This window comes from Choloepus didactylus, chromosome 3 (assembly GCF_015220235.1).
Source record: "Choloepus didactylus isolate mChoDid1 chromosome 3, mChoDid1.pri, whole genome shotgun sequence".
In the NCBI taxonomy this organism is placed as follows: Eukaryota; Metazoa; Chordata; class Mammalia; order Pilosa; family Megalonychidae; genus Choloepus; species Choloepus didactylus.
Window position 1 is genome coordinate 132137562 of NC_051309.1, and position 27159 is coordinate 132164720.

General features: G+C 36.7%; 1 protein-coding gene across 3 annotated transcripts in view; it reads right to left on the minus strand.

The window, feature by feature from the left end:
* Positions 1 to 315: 315 nt before the first annotated feature.
* NDNF (neuron derived neurotrophic factor) overlaps positions 316 to 27159 on the minus strand; it is a 40196-nt gene continuing 13352 nt past the window's right edge. For all 3 annotated transcript variants that reach the window (XM_037830569.1, XM_037830567.1, XM_037830570.1), the window contains exons 2-4: positions 11161 to 11349; positions 5635 to 5759; positions 316 to 2893 (exon numbers count right to left, since the gene is read on the minus strand). In XM_037830569.1, coding sequence (XP_037686497.1) covers positions 1500 to 2893; positions 5635 to 5759; positions 11161 to 11348 — 1707 coding nt within the window. In that variant the 5' untranslated portion in view covers position 11349 and the 3' untranslated portion in view covers positions 316 to 1499. The remainder of the gene's footprint in view (positions 2894 to 5634; positions 5760 to 11160; positions 11350 to 27159) is intronic.

The following is a 27159-nucleotide window of genomic DNA, read 5'->3' on the forward strand; positions in this document are numbered from 1 at the left end:
TTGAACTACAACCCAGTGGCTTGACTCTTGAAGGCGATGGTATAACAATGTAGCTTATAAGGGGTGACAGCGTGATTGTGAAAACCTTGTAGATCACACTCCCTTTATCCAGTGTATGGATGGATGAGTAGAAAAATGGGGACAAAAACTAAATGAAAAATAGGGTGGGGGGATGATTTGGGTGTTCTTTTTTACTTTTTTTTTTATTCTTATTTTTACTTTTTCTGGTGTAAGGAAAAATGTTCAAAAAATAGATTGGGGTGATGAATGCACAACTATATGATGGTACTGTGAACAGCTGATTGTACACCACAGATGGTTGTATGACATGTGAATATATCTCAATAAAACTGAATTAAAAAAAAAAGTAGCAGATGGTTAATGTCACAAAACAGCAGCTTCTGTGGTTCCCTTGTTGCAGCCACAGTTGTAACTGGTGGTTGTCAAGATGCTTCATCTAGAAATTAAAATATTTTGCTAATTTTCAAGCAGATGGAAAATACTTAGAAGAGCCAAATTTTCTACTTAAAACGGATGCTTAAAATATGATATATTTTAGGTCATCAAGGACAATTTGTGTAATATTTGTTGAGCTGCAATATTTGTCTTGTCCTATTCTTGTAAGACAAGTCCATGGCAGTTGTCTCAACTGTCACAACAGCTGGCTCCTTTTCAATGTCAAAATACAAACCTTAACAACTTATCTAATGCCATAGTAACTTTAGAGAATACCTTTTTGAGTATCAAAAAACAAAAAAAAATGTCAATTTTGGTGCCAAATTACATAAAGGCACAGTTTTAGGGACAGAATAGAAATTGAACACACCAAAGTAGCTGCTTGAGAAAATGATCAGTATATAATCTAATATCTTTAATTTTATGTACATGGATATAATGTATGTCAACTTTTTTGTACATGGGATACATACAGTATTTAAACATTTTACTCAACAAATAAGAATTTACAATAGCAATATAACTGTCTAGAGGGCTGTCCACTTAATAATACTTAGATTAGATTTGTGCCTTAACAGGAAAAGAATGTAATAGTTTACAATCATAGAAACACTGATATTTAAGACAAGACTTTATAAAATAATTTATATATATATATATATATCTCCTAGCATCTATAGAGAGGAATGATTTGTATTTGTGGGTGTGTGCAATGAATGGCATATTTTAAATTTTTAGGTTATAAAATAATTTAGAAGCAGTTCATGCAATGGTCAAAGCAAGGGATGACAGTTCCCTCAAGAGGTTCTCTACCTTTGACATCAGCTGGGCATCAGATGCACACTAGGTAGCATCGGCACACTAGGTCAAGTCTTGTCCGACAATTAGTTATATAAACATAAATATACGCAAGTTGGTACCTTTCCTTATATAGCACAAGTACAGGTCACATCTTCTCTCAGCTGTCGGAGTAGCCAGTTTGTACTTAAAGTGATTTACTGTCTCTCCCAGAGTTCTACATAATATATCTCTATACAAGGTAACTAACAGATCTTCCTGGTTTTCACGACTTTACTCTGATACTTCACTGAGTGCCCCCCATGTCCAATGACATAAACATCCAGCAGGTAAGATTTGCCAGGCTGAAGACCATTAATTGTTTCTGTGGTCACTGCCTTTTGCAGGTTTTGACTGTGGAAGTATTTACAGAGGACTTTTTCTGATTTCTTCCTTGTATCTGGTCCTAGGCATTGGTTTTGTTCTCTCTTCTTCTGGTCTTCATTGTAGTTATCCTCCACTTCTTTTTTGTAGATGCAAAACTTGTTCCTTTCCTGAGTGCCTAGCCAAGCCACGGTGGCTGAAGAACAGGTGCGGAGCTTGTCAAAGGCTTTGATCCTTGTGTCTTCAGGAAGAGAGGGAAACGCCTGCTTACTAGGCCTCGTGGTAGCTAGTATTTTCAACAGTGAGGCTCCCTTCTTGTTTCCTTTCAGCTTAATGAGATATTTTGCTTTAGGTTTTCCTCTAAGCTGGAACTGCCGAATGCCTTCCACGTTCTGAGACAGCAGAAGTTTCCCATCTCTTCTCACTTGGATTTGGACAGTGTCCAGACAGGAGTGAATAAAGAAGGTAACTTTTTGGTGAGAAGAGACTGGAGCAAACCGTAGAAACTTCGCTCCCTTCCTTTTAACAAACACATCTGTAATTTTCCCGTCTTTAAGTTCGACTGTCTTCTGTTTAGCTTCTTCCTTGGTCCTGGCAAAGGTGCCTACGTATGCGGTGCTCATGTTGCTATCGATGTTGACCACAAAGACGTCAAAGTAGTACTGCGTGTCGGGTTTCAGATCAGAGACAGTGAAGATGTTCTTGTTCCCTATGCACATTTTCTGGATGTCAACCTTGGGCCTTGAGTAGACCTGGCGCCCCAGTTTTGGAGAAGGCTTTGCTAGGAATCGGGGCTCTTTGCCTGAATTATCTGAAGGAAATCCAAAGTGGGCAAAGTCAAAGGGGCTGAAGTCCAGGCCAGGTTTTGGCGCCATCATAAAAGCATCATCCGCACTCAATTTTGCTTCCACTGCACAGAGGCTTTTAAAATTGTGCTCTTTGTTGATGACCACACAGTACTGAATGGGTTGTTTCAGCCAAGAGGCCGTGGGGCTTGGTTTCCAGGCCAAAGTGATTGTGGTACGTCCCAAAGAGGTAACGTCTACTCTTGGGTCATAAGGTAATTCAGGGTATGGCTGATCCGACTCTGGAGTTGTAGTGGCATATACTTTGAAATGTGTATCCTTCTCTGTTGAAAGAAGCTCCAACTGATATAAACCAGATGGAGAACTGGAAGATATAAAATACTCAACATCATTGCCTTTGTAGGAAAATAGCTCTGTGCCCTCCTCATTAATGATCTGCTGCTTCTGCTGCTCAAGAGGTTCTGGGTCACCTGGAAGTTACAAGAGAGCCACAGGCTATACATTAGGGCATAGACAGTGGCTCGCCAGCCTTACATTACGTTTTCAAATTTATTTATTTTTTTCTTCATTGTAAAAATAATACATATTCATATTAGGAAAATGGGGAAGTAGAGAAAAACAACATGTTAAAAACACCATCCATTAATTCACTATAGAGAAAGAGCTCTTTATTAATGTTTTGGTCTATTTCCATCTAGTCTTTTCTGTTTTATGCAGTTGACATTATTCTCTTTCATTTTTCTCTGTGACTTAATAGCATTTATTCTTGTATATATATTTACCTCAACAAATCTCTATTTCTGAATCCTGTTTTTCTTAATATTAAAACACAAAAATAATACTGTTGGTCAATATTCCACTATTATAAAAAATACTCTTATATATGTATAAAGGTTTTTTTTTTTTTCGGCATTTAAATTATTTCTTCAGGGTAGAGTGCAAGTAACAGAATTTTTAGATCAAAGACTGTAAAACTTTCAGAAATTGCTAATCCCCACTGCCAAACTGCTTTCCAAAAAAATTTTACCAGTTTGCATTTTGATGGTCATCAATTTCATTAATTTCACTATTGGTAGCAGGGCTGGACAAGCTCATTAAAACACAGAATATACAAATTGGTATTATTGTGGTTTTAAAGTTTTATCTCTTTGATTAGTAATCAAGATTTTTTTTTTTTTTATTTTGATTAAGATAGTTTATTTCCCTGCCTTTGTGAATCACCTGCACATATCCATTGACCTTTCTGGGGTTTTTCTTATTACTTTATCCCCTAAAGCTATTTGCTTGACTTTTTCCCCTCAGCTTGTTATTTACCTTTCAATTTTGCTTATGCTTTTTGAGGATACCAAAAAAAAAAAATTTTTATGCAGTACAATTAACTGCTTTTTTATTCTTTGTAATTTTTCTCATGAACTTTAAGGTTAGAAAGTCCTCTATCCTTTGAAACATGATACATACTTATATTTTTTTCTGCTTGTTCTATGATATTTTTCTTACATTCAAATCTATAATCCATTTAAATTTATTTTGATGAATGGTATGAGGCAACAATCTAAATTTAATATAGATGGAAGTAGCTTGAAAAAGAGAGCTCCAAATTCTTTGGAACAGAATCCAGGTATAAATACTACATTATAAATGGGTTAGTCAAAGTTTGGATCTCATATAGCTTATTTCAATTTACTACATTTCAGCAACTAGGTTTGACTTGAAGTCACGTTTGATTTTTCTAGGGATTTGATTTCCTTCTTTACATCCACAAGGATGCTAATTTCCCTCTATTGCTCTCTCTTAATTTCTCTGTGTTCTCTGTGGAAATCATGTTCTCATTTAACAATGGCCAACACACTTTCAGCCATCTATATATATCTAAAGTGTGCAAAACCCAGGACTCTCATTGGAATTCACGGGAGCCGGCATGGAGCCCCTGCAGAATCAGTGCAATAGTGTGCTGTCCTAAAAATTTGCTGCTGCTAATTCACTGTTTTGATATATTTTTCCTCATTTGTTTTTACTAACTGACACCAATTTTCCTACCCACTTTTGTTTATACAAATTTGAGATTAGGCCAATGAAAAATTATTTTGAGAGTCAATGTCCTAGGATATAGCTATAAACCTCAAAATACTAAGTTCCTATTGTAAAGTCAGAAAGGGTTTAGCACCAGTAAGAATACTTCAATGTATAGGACATGTACCTAAGAGCAATAAAAAGAAAGTATTGAGACCAAGCTAATTTTTTTCTATTTTTTGTTATAGAGATATTGGTGCGTAGATGATGTACAGGATCTGGTGAAGGACTGGATAGAGGGGGAATGAACCTCTTCCAGCTTGTCACTACAGAGTGAGAGTGTGGTATGTAGAATTTCATATTCCCATGAATGTGAAATTAACACAATCACTACATGTCTATGTTAACATCAGAATTCTTATTCTGTATCTTAAATCTCATCATTCCACATACACACTTCCAATATTTTCCTAATCACAGTATTTCCTCATCCATGTAAATATTACAGCTTGATAGCATCCTTTGCATGGCAACAGTAATCAAGCTTCACCTTTTAAGCTCTGGTGCCTCATTGTCTAAGGGGACCGACATCACTCCAGAACCTCACACAGACTCTTCTCATTTCCATGTATCTTATTTGGTTTTTATCCTCTGCATCTTCTTTAAATATCTAATCCATTCTCCTACTGACATTTTCTCACACTGGCCTTTTACTGCTATTCAAGGTTTGTCTGCTCATCTCTTTGTTTCTGTCCCTTATTCCCCATAGTTCAGTGGTTCTTAACCTTGGCTGCATACTATAATCACCTGGGGAGTTTCAAGAACTCCCGATTCCCAGGCCATACCCCAAGCACTAAATCAGAATCGCTAAGGATGGGACTCAGTTACTGGTATTTTTTTAAAGCCCTCAGGTGATTCCAATGTTCAAGCAAGACTACAAACCACAGGCAAAGATTCTATTCCAAACCTCTCTTTTCTCAATCCTTCAGGAGGCCCCACGTCTCTCTCTCTTTTTGACCTTCGATTTTACCAAGACACTGTCATCTGATAACACTCCCCCGTTTTCCTTATCTCAATTGCAAAATCTCCATCTTCACCTGAGCATCTTTGCTGGTTTTTCTCACTAACAGAAGGCTGTAGGTTTCCCAAGCCTTATAACCATCCATTCAGAAGTCTGCATCAGAGCCACCCTCCTTCTTACCTGAGCCTTCTCCACTGGCCTCCTCAGGCAGCTCTTGGAGGCTCAGCTTCCATTCTAAAGGCGCATCGCAGGGAGTCACTGTGACTGATAATGGAGTATTGTCTTCTTCAACCACAAAGAAATACCTGTGGGTAAGTGGACAAATTCATTCTAATTCTTCAAATCAAGACTTAATGAAAAAATCATGTGGTTTTAGTTTTTATTTATTTGACAAAGAATAAAACCAGCTATTTGACTTAAGAGGTGACATTTACTGCATTAATTGTGGAGTTTCAATAGTCCAAGGGTCTGCAACCAGATTTACCATCAACACAAAGATGCTCAGGTGAAGATGGAGAATGAAACAATAAAGACATTGAACCTAAATTATTTTGAGTTAAGAACCAACATTTATCTGAGTTTTGGTGCTATATAACACAAGTCCTGCTTTTGCAAAGTCAGTCACAACTCAGCAGAATTTACAGGTATCTTGCCCTACAGGTGCTGTTTTCCATAAATTTGGTGATAAATAATAATTTATAAGTCATCCTTGGAGGGTGCTGTAAGCAGTCACCATATCAAGCAATCATTTTCACAACAACCTAGTTCTAAAATACAAGTGTTGGTTTCTGGCAAAATGACACTGTATTCATATTTCTACACTGCAAAATGCTAGCAATCTTAGATACTAATAGACTACAAGACTGTATGGGTGACTTTTAGTCACAGTTTTACTATTCCATATCTTTTGGGATTGAAATTTGAATGATTTGAGAAATATTTTCATAAAAGTAAAGATCACTGTATAAGTCAGAATTTAGACACATTTCTATGTCATCTATCACCAAGGTTTTCTGTTGAATTAAATAACTTAATGAATCAAAAATGAAATTTAGGAAAATCAAAATATGTCCACTTTATGCTTTCCCCTCAGACTTTTTTTATTCCTCAAAAGACTTTTGAAGGAATATAAAACAATGCTATATATTCTTATTTTAAATACTCAGATGATTTAATTTAATTATCTTTCAAAGCCTATGATCTTGAGGAAGCAGCAATTTCAGTTCTAGCAAGCCCAGAGTCACTCACTGGTTCCATGGCAAAAAACTCCTGTAGATTATATCTCCTGAGTATCTCTTGCTTGTCTTTTCTCTCCAACCTGGTCAACATAAACCCTTCTACCTTGTCAATCTCCTCTGCCCATTCATTCTCACCTACCCAAACTCTATACGCTGGAGTGAACCAGGGACCTGTGCTTGGTCATCTCTTTTCTACCTGCTTTCACTCCCTATGTAAAGGCTTTAAACCTCCTGTGTGTTAACTCCTAAATTTAAAGCTCTGAACTCTTGCCTAAATTCCAGATGCGTATGTCCAACTACCTTCTTGCCATCTTCGCTTGTATATTAAGGGGAATTTCACACTTCAGATATCCAATCTGAACTTAGGATTCTCCCCTAGGAATTAGTTTCTTCCTGCAGTCTATTTCTTCTCAGCAAATGACAACTCCACCCTTCCAGTTGCTCAAGCCAAACACGTAGAGTCATTCTCAACTTTTTCTTTCTCTTCTACTCCACATCTGATGAATCAGCAGGCACTTTAGACTCCACTTTTAAAATATATCCAGAACCTACCCTTTGTACCACTTTACCTGTTACCACATGATCTAAGCCACCAATATCTCGTGCTTGAGTGTTGCAATAGCTTCCTGGCTGGTCTCCCTGCTTCCATCCTTGACCCTCTTCCAGGCAGACTGATCCTTTTAAATATAAGTCAGAACATACCACTCCCCCTGGCTCAAAACCCCCCAAGAGCTTCTTATTTCATCCAGAGTAAAAGCCATAGAGCTTCTAATGTTTTACAAGATCATCTTTGGACCCCCAACCAAATCTCTGAACTCTTCTCCTCCTGCCCTCTTCCCCTCACTAAGCTCCTTGCTGTTCTTGGGACATATTTCGCATAACTCTTGCCTCAGGGCCTCTGCATTTGCTGTTCCTTTACTTGAGACACTCTTCCCTCAGATATTGACCTTGCTTGCTCTGTCACTTCCTTCAGCTCTCTACTCAAGCACCTTCTTGTCATAGACCTACTCTGACTCCTCATTAAAATATCACCTTTCTACCCACAAAGGTCTCTTTTACGCCACTTCATTTTCCTTCAAAGTATTTATTGTTACCTGACATATGATATGTTTCTTTGTTTACTTTTTGACTTTTCCATCTCCCCCACCTAGAATGATATCCCCAGGAGGGAAAAGATTTTGTTCATTGGATATAGACTCAGAGACCAAAATAATTCTTAATAAATATTTGTTGAATGAATTCATGAAAGGCTTTTTCCCACAAATCTACTTTACCACCTCCAAATCATTCTTTACATTGCAGCATGAGTGATGACCTTTCATAAAAGCAAATTTATTATGTGATTTCCAACTTAGAACCCCTTAATGGCTTTAGGTTGTTTGGGGAATAAAGTTCTTAATTCCTCACACAGCTTAAAACTCCCTCAGTGATGTGGCCCCTGCCTACTTCTCCAGCTTCTTGTAGGGCTGTAACCACCACGTAGATGTTCTCTAGGTTCCCAAACTCCACCCCATATTAGAGCTTTTGGGATGTTGTTTACTTGGCCTGAAACTCAGGCCTTCTCCCCCTCTGCTTAGTTACCACCTATTCAAATTTAAATGTTACTTCTCCAGGGATCCCTTTTCTTACTCTTCATTCTGGATCAGGTTCTCTTATAGGCAATCAGAGTGTCCTGTACTTTTCACTCTAAGCTCTTATTGCAATTTTTACTGTATTCTTATGTTTTTATTTGATTTATATCATCTTCCCCATAAGGATGCACTTAAGGTTCATTTCCATGTCATTGTCCTAGCATTTAGCACAGATTTCTTGATAAATATTTTTGAATGAATGAATTAGTAATTAACAAATAAAACCCAAGAATCTTAACATGAACCTTACTGGTCTAACCTGAGGATGCTTACAACTAGTGTCTATTTCTGTCTGAAGATACAGAATCTGAGAGGAAACATAAACAATTTTTCCCATCACAATTCAAAAAATGAATTTGAAGATGGAGGGTGGGGGTAGGATAGTGAGAGGATGAATAAAGTAGACAATTCATTCATAAAATAGTAAAGTCAGGCAATCATCCTAAAACAATAACTAGATGACAGAATTGTTTACTGTAAGGAAAAAGTTTTATGTATCCTAAGCATCCCTAAAAAGAGGTTTCAGAGGGCTGAATTTTCAATTCAGTCTACATTTTGAAGAATAGGAATTTTGTTCCTTTGGCCAGGTAGCATGGGAAATATTAATCACAGTAAACACTACTGAACCTATCTATATTACAAAGAAATAAGTACAACAAAATAGTTTATTTAGTATCATGCACATAAGAAAAGAAATGTGTTCAAAACTTCTTGTTTTTCATTTGTTTTTTGGTTTTATGAGGCTAGCAAAGCCAACCAGCATCAAAGCAGAACTGAACCATGTACAAGTTCATCTATTACCTCCTGTTCTCATTTCAAACCAATAAGTAGGTTATTTTCCATAGTAAGCAACTGTGTCTTAATAACTTAAATATAGGCCATAAGCAACCAATAATAAATAAAATGATGCTTGCATTCCACAAGGTAATTATGCATGTAAAACAGCAGGGAGTCCCTCAAAGTCAACATTTTCATATGGAACCACTTATGATTAGGGAGAAAAGACAATCTGAATAAACTTTAACAATTTGGCAGACATTTATGCACTGGTGGAAGAGACTGGCAACCAGAGAAGATAGGGACATGATCTATGCGCACATATTCACTGGCTAGTGAGGGAGCCAGAGATGTAATGAATAACTAAGAAACAGAGCCCAAAATTAGAATGCCAAAGTTGAGGAATAAACACATCGTGAACCATTGAGCCTTTGGAATTCATGCATAAACACAAGAATAATTAATGAATTTTTCAATTGTTTTTTTTCTATTCGCTGCCGCTTAACTTTATCTGGAATTTCCTCTTTAGTTGTAACATCAACAACGTCTCTGTGTGCTTCCAATTGCATGTTTCACTCCTAGAAATGCAATTCCTATTTGTGGCTGCCAACTCTTTACTTGCTAGTATAAGTTAACTATTCATCCCATTGTGGATACCAAGGGCTCCAGTAATTATTTACAGGAAAAAAAGGCAAAAGGAAAATAAATGAAAAAAAATAAAAAGGCATGGAGGGTAGGGGAAGTGTTGATTGCTTTGTAATGTCCCTTAATAAAAGTTGTTGTTTTAAAAGGAAAAAAAAATGTAATTTTTAAAACGATTGTTAGAAGCAAAACATTTAAATTTTGATAGTTTCAAAGACTGAGGATAAACTATTTATCTGACTAAGTGGACTGCTGTACTTAAAGAACACTACAAAGCAGTGCACGGTGCATTTGGGAAATCAAAGTGCCTTTTAAGAAAAAAAATGATTTGACCTACTTCACTCAAAAATTTTGGTGAGGATTCAGGTGATATTTACAATTAATCTGAAATATTAGGTCTGTCTCAAATACTCTTTCCTCTTTTCACAGATTCAGGCTTAGTAAAGACTAGGAAATTAGGTTCCTTTGGTATAGTCCTTGCATTTTAAATGTCTTTTATGAATGTCTTTTAAAGACTCATAATTGTTTTATGTGTTACTGACAAGTCAGTTACTACTGTATTGTACGCATTCAAATAAGGGGGGTGGAATTTCATTTGGGCAGTGTTGAAATGATACCCAAACAATACTTCAGTTCAGTCAAAATATGAAAACTGATCATCTGTTATCACACAGACTGGCCGGATGGTGGTATGATTGGGCCATTAAGTGGAAGAGGTTTAGAGAACCAGGTTGCATGATTATTGCTGACCCTAATAGTAAGTTTTTATCACTGCTTGGTTTGATTCTCCCAGAAGCTGATCGTATTGGTTGAAGAAATACTATCCTTATGAAACTTAATGCAAACCCTTGAAGAACTGTGTGTAATCAAATAATTTCAAATTAGATTTCAAATAATCTAATAAGAACAGACAAGATATTGGGGGTGACCTTAATAATATGGGAATATTCAGGTGTGGTTATGGTTCATTAATTTTCTTTTGGTACGGTAGGAATATAATGAAGGAATGAAGTTATTTCAGGATATTTGTTTTTCCCATTGCTTTGCTTTATTTTGTTTGGAATTTTTTTTTTATTTGATAAAGTAATTTTAAAATAAAAAAATTTCATTTTAATCCTATACATCCCTTCTTACACGTTTCCAACTGTCCTGAGAATAAGGAAATAATTACTCTAAAATATAAGAAATGCAATGATTGCTCCCTCCACGCAAGGGGAGACTGCAATCAGGAAGAGTCAAATACCCTTTATTTAATGCTTAAAAGCTGCACTGCCATTTTTTTTCTTACTTAGAGAAAGTAGATAATGCTTTTCATAGGTTGATTTACAGATGATCTAAATGAAGTCAAAAGATTACTTTCTTTTTTGGAGGCATATTTTATGAGCTTATTGCTACAAAAAGTACTGAAGGGAGAATACCTTTTAGGTGTGTCTCTAAAGAGATAACTGCTAATCTCAGCTCCATCTGGAATTACTGAGGTATCATGAAAAAATGCTTTGTCCCGGATCTGCATCTGAAAAAGTTCCTCATCTCGAGTAGGTAACTTCTGCATCCTTGAGCTGAGTGGGAATAGCAGCCACAGCAGACACCAGTGAAGCATCACCATCCTAGGGAAAAAGAAATGGTTTGCTTACATTAGCTCTGCAGGCAGACACTTGAGCAAGTTGAAAATTGTCCAAAAGGGTTAACACAATTTTAGTTTTGCCAGAAACGTATAAATGTATCACGTATCTTGGATACATGTACATGGCACATGATCTTGACAGCAATTTCCCTGTTTCTTTTTTTTTAGACTATTTCATGAGGTTGAGAATTAATTCACTAGAATTTTTCAGAAAGATTTTGAAATGAAAGGACTCTTGGTGCACTAACTTTCCTGGGTAGTCACAGACAAAATTCCTGCTTTGTTACGGCAGAAGTCAATGTGGTCACTGTAACTTTATATCACCGTCTCAAAGTATGTACCAAAAGGATCATTTAGAGTCATTTCAGGTTCTCCGACTACAAAAGTTATATCAATGATTGTTTGGAACCATTGCTCAAATTGTTAATTGTTGATACAGTTGAACTATTAGATTTAACGTAAGTCATGCAGATCCACTGAGAGCCAGAAAATTATCAAAGCACACTTATTTTTATTCTTCATTAAAATTTGTGAGGGGGAGTGTATGGGAACTCTGAAAAAAACGTGAATAAAGATAATGCTACAAATATAGTATTATGTTTATTTCTGAGGTCCAATTTTCATAAATTATAAATTTTTAGAGATTAGAAAGTGCAACTCTCTCATAGGTTAAGAAATTTGTCCAAAATCACCAGACGAGTTATTTGTTGATATCTACCAGACTCTTCAACACAATATTGACATATAAAACTCGACCACATTAGAAACTGAACTTGGAATCCCACTCTCAGATCAAGCCAGACCATTGGAAGGTTGTATATTTGGATGATCTGTCTTAACCTCCAGCAGAGTATTTCACTGAATTACGTTTTGGCATTGGTTACTGACATTTATCAAAGATCCTGAAGGTAACTATGGATCACGCCCTACTGCACACTGCTGGGGGATGTTGTCAAGGACACTGTCTTCTGCATGTTTCAGTTTTCCCACTAGGAAGCCCCCTTAGGCAAGTTTTTTTTCCCCTCACATCAAGTACTAGTGAAAGGTTTTGCTCCCCCTGAGGATTTGGTACATTTTCTCCTCACAGAAAGAACTAAGTAAGGAATTGTCTTCCCTTACCTATTTGGCTTAACATTCTTCAGGGAATTCAAGCATTAAAGAAATAATGGTGTTTTTATATTTAAGTACTTTTAATAGTGAGAGAGCCAAACTCAAATATTTGTGATAATATAAGTAGGTGAGATAAATGTGATTTTATTTTTAAATAGCTATTGCTGTAGCTATTAGGTCACCTCTACATAAATCATCATTTGACTTTAATTTTATCTTCCTTTGAGTGCTATCAAAAATAGGTTTATGTAGCTAAAAAATATCTTTTGAAAGGAATAAACTTTTTTAATAAGGGTGTGAGAAGTAGTTTCATCAGTGAGCCTGACCAAAAAGTTCATTAACTTTTTTTTTTAAAAACAATGTTTCGGCCATGTGGTCTGCAGTTTCCTATACAAAATATCTGCAATGTTTGGGAGTTACTGTGTGCAAAGCACTTTGCTAAGTTCACTAATGCGTATCATGTTTAGTCCTCACAATAACCCTATGAAATAGGTGCTATTCTTATGTAGGAATAAACCTCTTTTACATGAGACGGGCAGAGAAAGGATATAAATCAAATGAGTCTAACTGCAGAGCCCAAACTTTCATCCTCTACAATGATTCTAAAGAAAGCTATAATAATTTCTTACAAGAGGCTCTTATTTCCCAACTTTATTTCTAAATTGCATTGTAATTGTAAGAAAACTTGACTGGGAGTTACGTAACTTGACTTTTCATTTCAGCTCCTATCTAGATGTGTGATCTCAGTTTTCTAAAGGGTTTGGACAGATGATCTCAGAACTCTAAAAAAATGACTGATTATTCTGTGACTGAATACTAAGCTTCACTTCCCAGCCAGTGAGCAGTTTAGGAATGAAGCCAAGCCTCCTTAAATTTCATTAAATAATCTAGTCCCTCTGACATTCAGATGATTGTCAAGGTGAAATCCAAGGAAAGTCAGGGATGTTGGAGGGTGGGAGCTCAGGCACCTTCCTTAACTGCAGACAAGGGTTATATCTATAAAAATGGCCACGTGGATCAAAACCAAAATTCAGCCATCATATTCTAAATAAATAGGGGCATGGTGGACTGAAATGGACAGGACCTCCACTCACATGCCCTCAGTGCCTCCTTTGTCCTGGGGCAACAGAAATGGGAAATCTAAATAGACTTTGATATGCCGCCCCTGTTTAGGCATACTTATTATTTCAGCACAATAAAGCATATTCAGTTTACTCCTCTTTGTAATTAGCGTCCCACCATTTTGCCTCCTGAGAACAGAGGAGACCAGACAATAAAAAAACGTCTCCTTAGAGACTGTTAGAATTTGGCTTTCAGCATTTGTTAGGAACTTAGAGCAAACATGCAATGGCAGTACTTGAGTGTGAGATATTCAGGCCTATTTACCCTAGAACCACCCAAGAGCAGTCCTACCTCATTAGATTCCATTTGGGCTCATAAACCTGTCAATCGCACAGTGCCATGTACAACTGGGCAGGACAAGCTTCCCCAAACCCCAGGATATTTGGGATATTAAGAGAGTCAGAGAACTAGCTAATTATGATTAAGGGAATTTTCCTAATATTCTTAAATGCCCTTGGGAAGAATTTTCTTATTAACTATATCAAATAATAATGAGATAAATTTGGGGATAATAACAACAATAGTAATAACTTCTTTTATATACATGCTACATGTCAGGCATTCTTCTAAGGGCTTTATATGCATTATCTAATGCTAGCAACAACCCTGTAATGGAGGTACTATTATTTTTCTCATTTTAAAAATGATCAAACTGAGGCCTAGACAGGTGCAGTCACATAGTGAACACCATATGATGTGAGAGATAGAAGATAATTATCATGGGCGACAACACAAATATGGTAAATCTAATTATTATCTATGCTCCATGTCAGCTCCTTAGCACTTTAATATTTAGTAAAGTATACAATTTCAGATTATATGATTATGCAGAGGAAGTGTTGGGTGACAATTCTCCATGGATTTGTTTTTGCATATTTGGAAGCAGGAGTACTGACTGCCTTTGTTCCATTTATCTTTTAAAGATGTACCTATAGTGAACAACCTTGGAAGAGAAAGATAATGCCTCTCTATGGAGCAAAGAGAAGGCATGATGACTGCACACTGTAAGATTTGGGTTCCCGAACTTGGGTCTCCTCTCCTCTAGTAAAACCCACTCCATGGGCTGCAGACATCAGCCTTCTCCACATCATCCTGTAGAAACTGGGGCTCAAGGAAACAGCAGAAGAAAATGATGGTAATCTGAGTACTGCTATTGCTGTGAGTAATAAAATTCTTTGTCTATAACCCAGAAGTCTTGTGCCTTCTACTAGCATTTATGAAACGATGGCAGGCTCATTTGTTAGCTTGCAAGGAGGGTAAAATATGAAACACTTCACAGTTCTTGACACAAAGCTCTCACTTATTGAACTATTTTACTGGCTTATATACTTTACTGGCTCAGGCAGACATTTTCATTTATACTGTCAACAATAGGGGATAGACTCAACTTTATCTTTTGCTTTCTATATCAACAATATCATATTCCCCCAACTAGACTTACATATATCAAGTCACTTTTTTTTGTTTGATTGTTTCTCAAATAGTCTTAACCATCTTAATTGCCTCGCCAATTATGGAAAACAGATACTTTTCAGAAAAGTTTTAAAAATTAGCATGTCCCTCAAAATCAGGATTTTTATATTCTGTCAGATTATGGTTTTCAAAATATAAACCATTTTTATTAATAGTATTCAACCATTGTTGGGAAAATGCTTATACAGTTATTAGGAAAAGTTAATCATTTGTTTGATTTGAGCAGCCTACAGGCAGAATTTTTTTAACAAAAATATATTTAAAGGAAGCACTGAATGTAGCTAATCAAATAATTATTAAATGTGCAGATACATTGTGTATATTTTTACATCTTCTATCCACTTGTCAAAACTTCAAACATTACTTAAATATTGTATAAAGAGTGGTTTTAAGACTTTGTAGATTTTTTTCTTACCAGTAAAATGTTCTCTCTCAGATATGCAGTTTTAAGAATTAGTCACTTTAAATAAACAACTGAAAATACTTTCTTCTTAAGAATAAGCCTCTGGTAGGCCAGTCCATAAAAACAGGCTTTTCTTCTAAGATTACAAAAGTGCCCTCTAATGGTATAACTTTTCCATTCATTTCTTTTTGTTATTTCTAGGTATCCAAAGCTTACCTAGATTTAAAGTTTAAATTAAATAACATTTCTCAGAATTTCACTTTCACCCCTGTGTTTTTTCATGGGCATCTGGCCATGAAATAATCTAGGAAATGTATTTGTGCAGGAAGGAATTTTGCTATCATTTTTCAAAAATCAAGGCTCTGGTTCACACTGAAGTAGAAAATTGCTAGAATGATTCCAAATATTTTTAATTTGACAGGCAAGTCAATGAACTTAGTTGCACAGTTAGTCACCATCCAGAAAAACTAGGTGATTATTTTTCTATCACTATGAAGATTGAATTTTGACTATTCTGATGAATCAAGCACACAGATGCTAATCTAGAATCCTGATATTGTTCTTGCTGTCAAAGGCCTTCTTTCTAGTTGGCAACACCTTCAGATTGTGCTGAACCTGAGGTGATGAAAGAAAGAGGACCTAAGCATTTGCTATACCTTAATCTTTGGTGGAGGATGGATAATTGGTGATGTTAAATGGTTTTATCCTTTGGGATGCCAATGTGTCTCAAGTTAAAAGGATAAACTGTTTTTGAAAAATGTGTCCAAAGATTAATTACTTGTTCTACACTTTTAAGGTAAAAATGGGTTTGGGCAATTCAAAGTAAATAAGGCTGAATATAAATTATTTACATGCGTGTGTGTGTGTGAGTGAGCGTATTTTTTTAATGGTCAAAATATTTAGAAACCACTGCTCATTTACCCAACTAATTAGACCCTGGAATGTTTCTAAATATTTTGGTATGAGTAGAGGAGCAGTGGTTTTAAAAGAAGAGTCCTTTAAATAGCAAAATGGAATGTCTGCTGCCTCCTCTCTGGTGAGCAGTAAACACTGCAGCTCAAGAAGAGAGGTTTTCTTTTTAATCTAATGATGACTGAGATTGCTTCTCTCATGTTCTCTTTTACCTTCTTTGCTGGGTTTCTCCCAACTCTACAAGAAAAGTGAGAGGGGTATGGACTATAGCATATGAATTAAAGATGAGTTTTAAAGAAAACATCAGTGGATTGATAGGGAACCGCAGTAAATTTTTATTGGTGGTAAAGTGTAGGGGGTGGAACAGATGATGCATAACTGAAAACATATAAATAAGTCTAAGAATTTATTTTCAGCATTCCTTTGAACTATTTATTCTATGGAAACTTTAGTGTAGTTAAAATAAATGTTAAGCTGACTTTCGTCATATCCTTCTCTCACAAACCTGTGGAAATGCTTGTGAATTGTAAAAGTGTCTAATAATAATCAAAGAAAAAATTAAAATGATCTTGAATAATTTACCAATACATGAACCAAATGCCCAGAATAACCTCTATCACCATAAAAACACAATGTGCCTAAAAGCAAGTAGCACTTGCCCAAGTGTCTGCAGCAGCAGTGCCCGCACTCAGGCGATATTTCATGAACTCCACTACTGTCATTTTGCAAAATGTATCTTTAATTAAAGAAGACCGATTAGCCAATTTACCAACCTTGGTTAAAGCACTGTTTCACCAGGTGACAATAAAAATGTTATTATTTGAAATTGCGTAAATAAAATGTGGTTAATTATGTTAATTTTTATTATTTTTTAACCAGTTTATTCATACACCATACAATCCATCCTAAGTGCACAATCAATGGCTCTTGGCATAATCACATAGTTATGCATTCACCACCACAATCAATATGAAAACCTTCTCATTTCTTCTGAAAAAAAAAATACACCTCATATCTCCTTTATTACTAACATTTAGCTTTGGGTTAGTGCCTTTGTTACAATTAATGAAAGGATATTATAATGTTACTGTTACTACAGACCTTAGTTTGCATTAATTGAATTTTTTTTCCCATATACCACCCTATAATTAACATCCTGTAATAGTGGTGTACATATGTTCTAGTTCATTTAAGAACTTTTTAATATTTGTGCAATTAACCGAATGTGGTCAATGGTTATATTTTGCCACTTTTTAAATGTTTTTTGACCACAAATCTTAATTAAGAATCTTGTGTTAAGAGTAGGGAGATAAGTCAAACCAGTAAAAAGCTTGGCTTTAATATTACAGACTGCTGCTTAGTTGTTTTATCTTACTAATGTAAGGAATTTGCAAATTTGGTAAATAAAAATTTCCTTCAGGTTTTCAGGTACCTGTCCAAGACCGTATGAAGAGAAGGTGTGATATAAATTAAAGGCACTGTGACCTTTCTCAGCCTTCTTGAGTTCTCCAACCAGCAGCCGACACCTTTACCTACCTGTGAATAATATGGTCAAAGCAATTCCCTCCATCCCTCCACCACCAACCACCAAGGACCTGCAAGTTCCTTGCAGAAACATATGAACATGTTCGTCAAAACTGTCATTAAACTCTTAAGGGCATTATAGGTTACAATACTCAAGATCAGATTCATCAGTATAAAAATGCTACACAAAACAAAGATTAAAATAGACATAACGCCATTAAGATTAACTGAAAAAGTACCTGTGTGCCCAATCATGTGCAGATCACAAAGATGAAACATATTTACAATGACCAAAAAGAAGTAAGGACATTTAGAATTTACTTGAAGCAAATGCATCTGGAATAAATGAAATCCAATGTTTAATTACAGAGAGAAGAAAGTACATGATTATAATTTAGTGAGGATAATTTCAAGGAATGGTCTGCCACAGAGATTTCTGTTATTTTCTTTTCCTTTTCAAGTGCAAATATTTAGTCTTTTTCAACTTCTATTTTTAAACTTGAAGGCATTTGTTTTTGTTTGAATCATCATGCCACATCTGATAATAAAGCTGCAGTATTTGATATGGCTGAAAAGAAAGAAATGTAGCCTTGGTGGGGTAAAGGGCCTTGTGTGTGCCATGACCCCATCAGTGAGCAAAGGACCTACTGCATTTCAACCCTAGAATATCCACCACCTGCCAGCCTGGATGTACAGATTCCCACAAGGCAGACATTTAGCAATAAAAAAAGTTGGATTCCAAGAAGCTATTTTTGTTTTGTTGTCTTTTGCAAACAATGAAAATGTTGACTTAAATTAATTGGTCATTCTTATGAATCCAAAAATAATCCCTGCTCTGGTTGAAAATTTGAGGGAAATATGACCTATTAATCTTGGTACCTTTTCATATCTGCAAAGGGAGAAATAAAACAGGTGGAAGTAAAGGGTTCCTGGTTTGCCCTCCCTTCCACTGTTTAGGGTAAGAAATGGTCTCTGCCTTGTGGATCACACCCCCTTTATCTAGCATATGGATGAGTAGAAAAATGGGGATAAAAACTAAAGGACAAATGGGGTGGGATGGGGGGGATGATTCGGGTGTTCTTTTTTCACTTTTATTTTTTATTCTTGTTCTGGTTCTTTCTGATGTAAGGAAAATGTTCAGAGATAGATTGTGGTGATGAACACATAACTATGTTATCATACTGTGGACAGTGGATTGTATACCATGGATGATTGTATGGTGTGTGAATGTATTTCAATAAAACTGAATTTAATAATAAAAAAAAAAAGGTCTCTGATGTGTGCTAGGTGAGATCTTGTTCCATAATAACTGCAGGGCACAGCTGACATGTGCTCCTACATAGCCCAATGAACTAGAGCCAGTGTTAAGCACAGAAGCCATGGACTAAAGCTCTTTAAAGGCAGGCTTTCACTACACAGCAGAAAGATTATTGAATTTTAGAGTTCATTATATCAATAATCTACGGATTAGGGACCTTCACAAGCATTTCAACTACAGTGATTCCAACCTCTTCTACCAATTCTCTAAATGACTGCCAAGTTTCATTTTGGAAGGAAATTAAATTAGTGTAAAAAACAATGTAAAATTAAAATGTGCCAAAGATCTAAATGAAGTTTCCATTCTATCACCCACCCCTCTGATCTTCCTGGTGTATAGTTCAAAACAGGGTCAAGGCTAGAGCATTCTAATTTTAAAAGATAGCCAAACCTAAAGAACAGGGACAACTTAAAAGAGGGTCAGATTTTAAAATAGGTAGTTCAGTATTCCCACCATTGTTAATGCCAAAGAAAAGAATGTTGAACAACAGAAATGGTCAAAATAAATGTACCATAGATTGGAGTAGTCTTTTGATCCAGAAAGTCAGTTTTATGTTACTAAAGGAGAAATAAGTCTCCTAAAATTCACCTGGTAAGTGATTTGAAGATATGAAAAAATTCAAAAGCAACATATAAGATAATGCAAAGTAAAATGAGAACAAAATACTGAATATCTTCCTCCTATCAAAATTTCCTATATGCAACTGAGATTGCTGGGATAATTTCCACTATCTTAGAATCTAATGATTCCTGGAATAATGAAAACTCCTAAGGAAGGAATAATATGCTTGGTTGCTTTTCTTGCTTTAGTTTGGCTTCTAAGCCTTATTTCCTGTTGATCTGCAACAAAATGAAAATGACTTCCTGTGCAATGTTCCCAAAAGCCGTTCACAAACTGCACACCTCATCCTCTGCCGAAATTCAGTGATGATGGAATATGGCAGCATGCCAGTAGCATCTAGCAACAATACATAGCAGCCTAGAAAGATGAGATATGAAACCTCATAGTTAACAAACAAATATTGAGCCCCAGCAGTGTGTAGCACCGTAAAAATATACTAAAAATACAAAGATTTTTAATATAGACCCATACTGTTCTACTGTTTACAATAGAGTTGTGTGGACATGAATTATGCAATAAGATACCCTGCAATTAAGATATCACATACCAAGTGGAAAAGGGTAGTTTTGACATAAGTGCTCAAACACAGTAAAGAATCACCAAGAGCTGGTAAAGGCGGAGAAGAGCTCAGAGAGGAAATAGGACTTGAGGTGAAGGAAGAACTGGATATAGGTTATGAGTGGGGACAGTTATGGAATTGAGGCACAGAAGTAGAAATGCATCAGGGAGAATTAACCAAATGTTAATTGAGCACTTTCTATGTGCAAAGACACTGTATTGCTGATAATACAAGATATCATTTAACTGTGAGGCATTAACAGTCTAGAAGGAAGTTAGGAAGAAAATGCTCTTAGACAAAGATAGAGATCAGTAGGAGACTAATTAAGAAAGTTCATAAAAGCAAAATCTACCTTTTTAAAGGATGGGAGAAATTGGAAAGCTAAAAGATAACTGCCTAATGGTTCATAACTTACATTTCTTAGCAACTGCTGAAATTCCTGAGAAGAGTTCTGAAGACGGCCCCTAAAGTTTCATATCATGTCCTAAAACCACAAGTGAAAGGCTACGGAGTCAGGAACAAGAATTTCCTCAAAAGACAGTCTTCTGTTTCAAAGATGGGTAATTGTACCATCCCTCTTTTCCACACAGAACCCCCAAAGGTAAGAAAGACAGTATGGTTCTGTGGGAAACCCTTGACTGGAAGTCAGGACACCTCCACCAGAGTCAGGAGAACTATCCACCTTGGTCATTTTGTTTCTCTGGACAAAAGCCGGCAGCATAAGACAGAAAATAACTTTCTCAATGACAAACACTGCAACTCGGGCTCCTGTCTACCTAATTCTAAGATATGAAAGAATGGGTGAAGGGCAGAAGTGAAGAAAAACCAGCCAACTTCTATGGAAATGCATCAATCCACTTCATGTATTTAATAGCTGCTGCCATAGGTTGATCTTGGGAGGAGGTTTGCCACAACTGTGGTGGCAGCACAGAAGTATATTAATGTGAATTTCTATTAGTGAGTAAGCCCCATTCTAATTCCTTTGGAAAGAATCATTAAGATATTCAAGGTGAGTTGTTGTAGACGCATAGGGTTAAGAGTCAAGCATGTCAATTACAGATTTGATTTTTTGTAATTATTTTACGTAAGAAGGGAACTTTTCAGTAAGATACTCTATGGATTCCTTAGGATACCAAAAATTATAGCAAAAATCAAGAGAATAAGAATTTGCCAAGCCCTGACTCCATACCCAAACTGAATGAGGTGATTTAAGGGCTCAAGAGAAATATTCTAGGAATTTAAATCAACTTAATAAAGACAAAATGTACATACCCAGAGAACAGATTCCAGTAATGTCAGTGTAGTCACTCATTCATTATTTTATTTACTCAACAAATAGGAGTGGTCCTTGCTACATGCCAAATACTCTTTTAAGGAAGCGACGATCTCATGAAGTCCATGTTCAAGCGGAAGTGTTGGACATTGTATAAAGAGATATGTAAATAAGAAAACACTATCGTCTGACAATCATTGCTATGCAGAGAATTAAAACAGGCTTGTGTTGTGATGTTCACTTTAGACTGAATATTTAGAAAAAGTTTCTTGGAGGAAATGACCTTATGCTGAGATCCGAATGATAAAAGGATACCAGGGATGCAATAGTGAGGGAGGAAAGCATTGCAGCCAGAGAAACAGCTGACATGAAAGCCCTAAGCTATTGGGTGTTGGCCCTAAGCTTGGGGTATTGACAAAATAAAAGAATATTTCTTTCATTGGGTATGGGGGAGAGTGAAATTTAAAGGCCTGATCACATGGAGTTTTGTAAACCATATTAAGGGGTTTGGATTCTATTCCAAGTGTGATGGAAAGCCCTTTAAGCAGAGCAGAACCAGATCTGATCCATGTTCTTAAAAAATAAATCTGTCTATGGTGTATCAAATGGATTTTTGGATAAGGATAACTGCAAAAGCAAAAAACAACCTGACCTTTGTAAAAGTAAAAAGATCATCTCAAAAGGCTACTACTGTTGCCCAGGGTAGAGACAGTCTTGGCTTGAACCAGGGTAAGTAGAGGGGTGGAGAGAAGTTGAGAGATTTGGGATATGTTTCACTTGCAAATGTGCAAGTGAGTTAGAGGTTAAGACGTGAGGAAAAGAAAGGAATCAGAGATAGCACACACAATAAAATGACTAAACAGAAATAATGAAGAGATGGAAGAAATCTGAGAGAAATGAAATTAGTCAAGCAGAATTTCCAGGTGAAAGCAAACAATTCATGAACTGCAGGATGACTTAGACAAAATTTTAAAGGTATTTAGGAGGAGAAAGGAGGAATATCTCTTCTTTATGTTAACAGAAACTCAAGGAGGAAAGGCAAAGGTGGGAAATGGCAAGATATGTGGGTTGAAAAAAAATATTGATTTCAATTTTCAACGTGGGAAATGTGATCTACTGGATAAAGGAGAGGTGGATGAGAGTTTCTGAGCCAAGGCAGTAAGTACACACACATTTGCACACACAATGTGGCCACATGTACAGCACTCATACAAACATATACACACACAACACATATGCATATACACACTCACACACATGCTTGCACACATATACAACACTCACAGAACACTCACGCACACATGAACCAGGAGTTGCTTCACATTTCAAGTGAAGGCATGCATAATAATTGAGGTGGACTAATTCGTCCAAAAGTACCCAGAAGAGGAGGAAGTTGGAAACCAGATTTTATTTCTGGCAAATGGTTGTTTTTGCAGGAAGCAGAACAAAAGACAAAGATACAAAAGTTATGAAGAAAAATAGACAGGATAATACTATAATTTGGCAAATGTTATCAGACCTTTTCATAAGCTGTGTCCAAGTAGATAGGCTACATAAAATTTATGCACCTTCCTATGAACCCACATCTGCCTACTGTCATGTAATTTACGGTACTAGACAATTGTTTGGAAAGCAGCACCATCAGTGAAGGAATCCTAAAGGCTTGTGGACTAAAATGAGAATGAGGTGGGCTCCACGGGTATGAACAAGGAAGGCGCAGTTAGTGAGGACAATGAGGAAAAGATTAGGGGGAGGTGACTAATCAGTGAGATGGGCAGGGAAAAACAGGGTAGAGAAAGTAAAGATGCAATTGCCAGAGTCATTAAGATGGACATCTTTCTTTGAAGTGTAATACTGTAAAGGAGAGAAAAATTAGCAATCATTTCACACATTCTGTGGTACACATATTAAGTGCTCACTAAAGACTGATTAACTGATGGGTCAGATTGAATAATAGCTCTATATTCCGAACTGAGATCATGTCTGGTTTTGTTTAGGTTTGTTACAGTAAGGAGAAAAGAGAAAAAACTAAAACAGAATACTGCAGTAGGGAAAAAAAAGATTCTAAAGAACTATAAATCACTCATCCATCAGCAACAACCTCAAATTTTTATATATTCTCCATCTATCTCAGGTAATATGTACTATGTTCTCAAAAGATATTCAAAATCCAAAAGACTTTTCTAATTCTATTCATCATATTAACAAAACAAGGTACTTAAATTATTCAAGTTCAAAGATACTCCCATTCTGTGACAAACCTGGTTTTCAAAATCACTTTAGTAAATCTGCCAGCTCTATCTGCTGAGCATGTGGGCTGCATCTTCCATAAAGTTTTGATTAAAGAAATCTTTTATTACTCAGTTTCTAGTGATGTGGTAAAAACCACTGTCCATCAACAAGGCAGTAACAACACAACGTTGTTTAAAAGAGCAAGAATGATGGAATTGTAGAGTTCGTTTATTGATTTAACAAATATCTACTGGGCACTTACGCTGTAGCAGGTATTGTTTGAGGTGCTAGAAAAGCAGCACTGAACAAGATGCATGGCATTCTTGTACTTCAGAGCTTGTAGTTCAGTGTGGGAGAGAGATGATGAACAAGTAAAAACCTAAATATGATTCTGGAGAGCAGTCAGCACTCTGAAGAAAATGAAACAGGCTAAGGGGGTACAGCTATAAGGAAGGGAAAGTTGGGGAAGAAGGAGGCCCTTTTAGGCTGAGTAGTCAAAGAACAGCTCTCCAAGACATGACCTTTAAGCAAGGACTCAAAAGAAGAGAAGTAAGCCATACAACGCATAAAATGTTGGAACTAGGAGGAAATTTTTACAAAGGAGAAAACTGCAAGCTCTCAAATCTGGGAATCTGCAACCATCAACCAACAAGAGGGACACAATGACAAGCCACAGGGCTGAGAAGAAGGAACTGACTCACTGAAGCTTCAGGAAGCAATCACAGCTATCTGGGCATGTGAAGAATTACTGGCCAGTTTTAAATACAGGGAGACTGGGATGGGAGGAGACACCAGAGGTTTTAAGGTCCATTATCAGATGAAAGAGGGATGAGAAGCATTCTGTTTAGCCCAGCTAATGCAAATAGCTAGCCTTTATAGGGAAGGAGATTTTAGCTCAGTAAAATAAAGACTTATTTATCGCAGCTGTTAAACAGAAAAGAGCAGTTTAAAAAGTAGGAGGTGTTCTGGCAGAAGAAGGATGCTTCCTGACTTTCTGAGTGAGATACCAAAAAAGGAGTGCTGTAAAATCTCCACGGAGATTCTTAATAGGATTGCAGCAGTGTGGTGTTTACTTAGATGTTTTGTTATCTGAGCACTCCCTGTACATTGTCAGTGAGTCAACTAGTGTTTATTAAGTTCCTACTGCAGGTCCCTTGGGGATCCCAGAGGTAGATAAGGCAGAGTCACTATCCTCCAGTGAAACCAGAGACTTTGTTTCTTATGATACTTTCTTATCTGACTTGAATTATAGTTAATTTTCTAATTTTTGACCCTATAGAAACGGTCTTCATAAAAATACATGACATGTGTTTACTCAAGTAAGTGCCCCTTGGACAAAAGTGATGTCTTATTCATCTTTATTTGATAGCCCCTTACACAGCCTTGTTTAGTTTTTGCACCAAGTAGGCAATACATAGACATTTACTGAATTATACTGCTTTCGAGAAGCTCAAAGAAGAACTTGGGGCAATCTGAAATATCTCCCATCAGAAAAATTCTAAAATCTCTGGTCTGTGCAATGCAGCTGCCTTGCCAAACCCTCAAGGCTGCTGTCAGTGCCAGACCCATTTTCCCTGTGGAAAATTAGCCATTAGCCCAGGAACCTAACCCTCAACAGGGCAAGATGGCTCAGCATCAGCTCTCCAAGCCAGGCTCAAGAGTCAGGCCTGGATTTGAATCTATGCCCTCTTCCTCCCTTTGCCAGAACGCCATCACACCATTGCCACTGTGGGCAAATTGCATAACCACTCTGAGCCTCAGTTTCCACATTTGTTGACTGAAATTTAGCAGTACCTCCTTACGAGGCACTTGAGGATTAATTGAGATACCGCATGAAAATCAGACCACTTGGTATTAAGTTCATGCTAGTATTACTTTAGAACAATCCTTCCAGGTACCAAACTAGGAACCTCAATGTTATCTGGTTTTTCAAACCCCACGTCCTTTTAACCATCAAATCTTGCCAGTCTACCTGCTATATATTCTCTCAGATTTGTCCTCTCTTTTCCTTCCAAACTGCCAATGCATTATTCGCTTATCATATCTCCCCTAACTGCTTTTACACCCATTTCCAACATCTCTCCTCAGTCCGTTTTCTTCAGTTCTGACAGCGTTACCTTCATAAACAAAACTCTAATAGTTTCACTCCTCTGTTTAAAAAAAAAAAGGCAGACAACTTACCATTAACTAGAGGATAAAGTCCATGGTCCACAAGGTCCAGTCCCTCCTTACCCCTACCAAATGTATTTCCTCCTGCTCCCCTGCACTCTGCTTCACCACCTTCCCAGCACATGCCTCCATGCCTGGGCACTTGTCGTTTTCTTTGCTAGGACTATCTGTGTGGCCAACTCCTACTCGTTCTTCAAGACTCGGGAATCAATAACAACAGGGATATTTAGTGGCTCACTTGTCTATGCTCATTCTTCTACTGCAGAACATTCAAAATTCAGTTTGTATACATTCTTGAGATCCCCAAGAGAGAAAGGAAATCCAAGTTCTCTACAGATGTAACTCTTACAGACAGTTATAATGCAGACCACAGGGCCCAACCAAGAAGATGCTATGACATTTTGTGGGTGTGACATGAATAAATGAAAATGAAAATAATAAAGCTGACTGTTTTTGTTATCATATGGAATTTGTTCCACCAAGAGATAATATAAGCTAAACAGGAAAAAAGGTATGGATGCTTTTGAAAATTTGATGACTGCTAAACTTACAAAAGGTTATTTTGTGAAACCTGAAAATTTGGAAGCATAGCTCCAATCTTTTGAGATGGAAGTCGCAAAGACCCCTGGTAAGGTTTCTCTAGATAGATGGTGTGAGTGTGTGCTGGATGGCCCAAAGGGCTGGTAAAAAGGATGCATCTCTTCTGTTCTTAAGAACACAAAAATGTCTTGATAAGAATAAACATAGTGCATTAGTCACAAGAGCCTCTACCCTCTGGTTGGGATACATTCTGATCTAGAGACAGGAATGGCATAGAGCAGTGCTTCTCAGACCTTAATGTGCTCACAAATCACCCAGTTTTCCTGTTGAAATGCAGATTCTGGTTCAATAAGTCTGTGGTAGGGTCTGAGATTTGGCCTTTCTAATAAGCTCCCAGGAGATGTGGATGCTGATAGATCATAGATGATCATGAACTTGAATTGCAAGGATTAGATGGTTTTGTCTCTTCCAATCCTGTAACTCTCTTGTACTTTTATTTTATTCTAGTACTTTTATATCATGAGCCTATCACTTGGT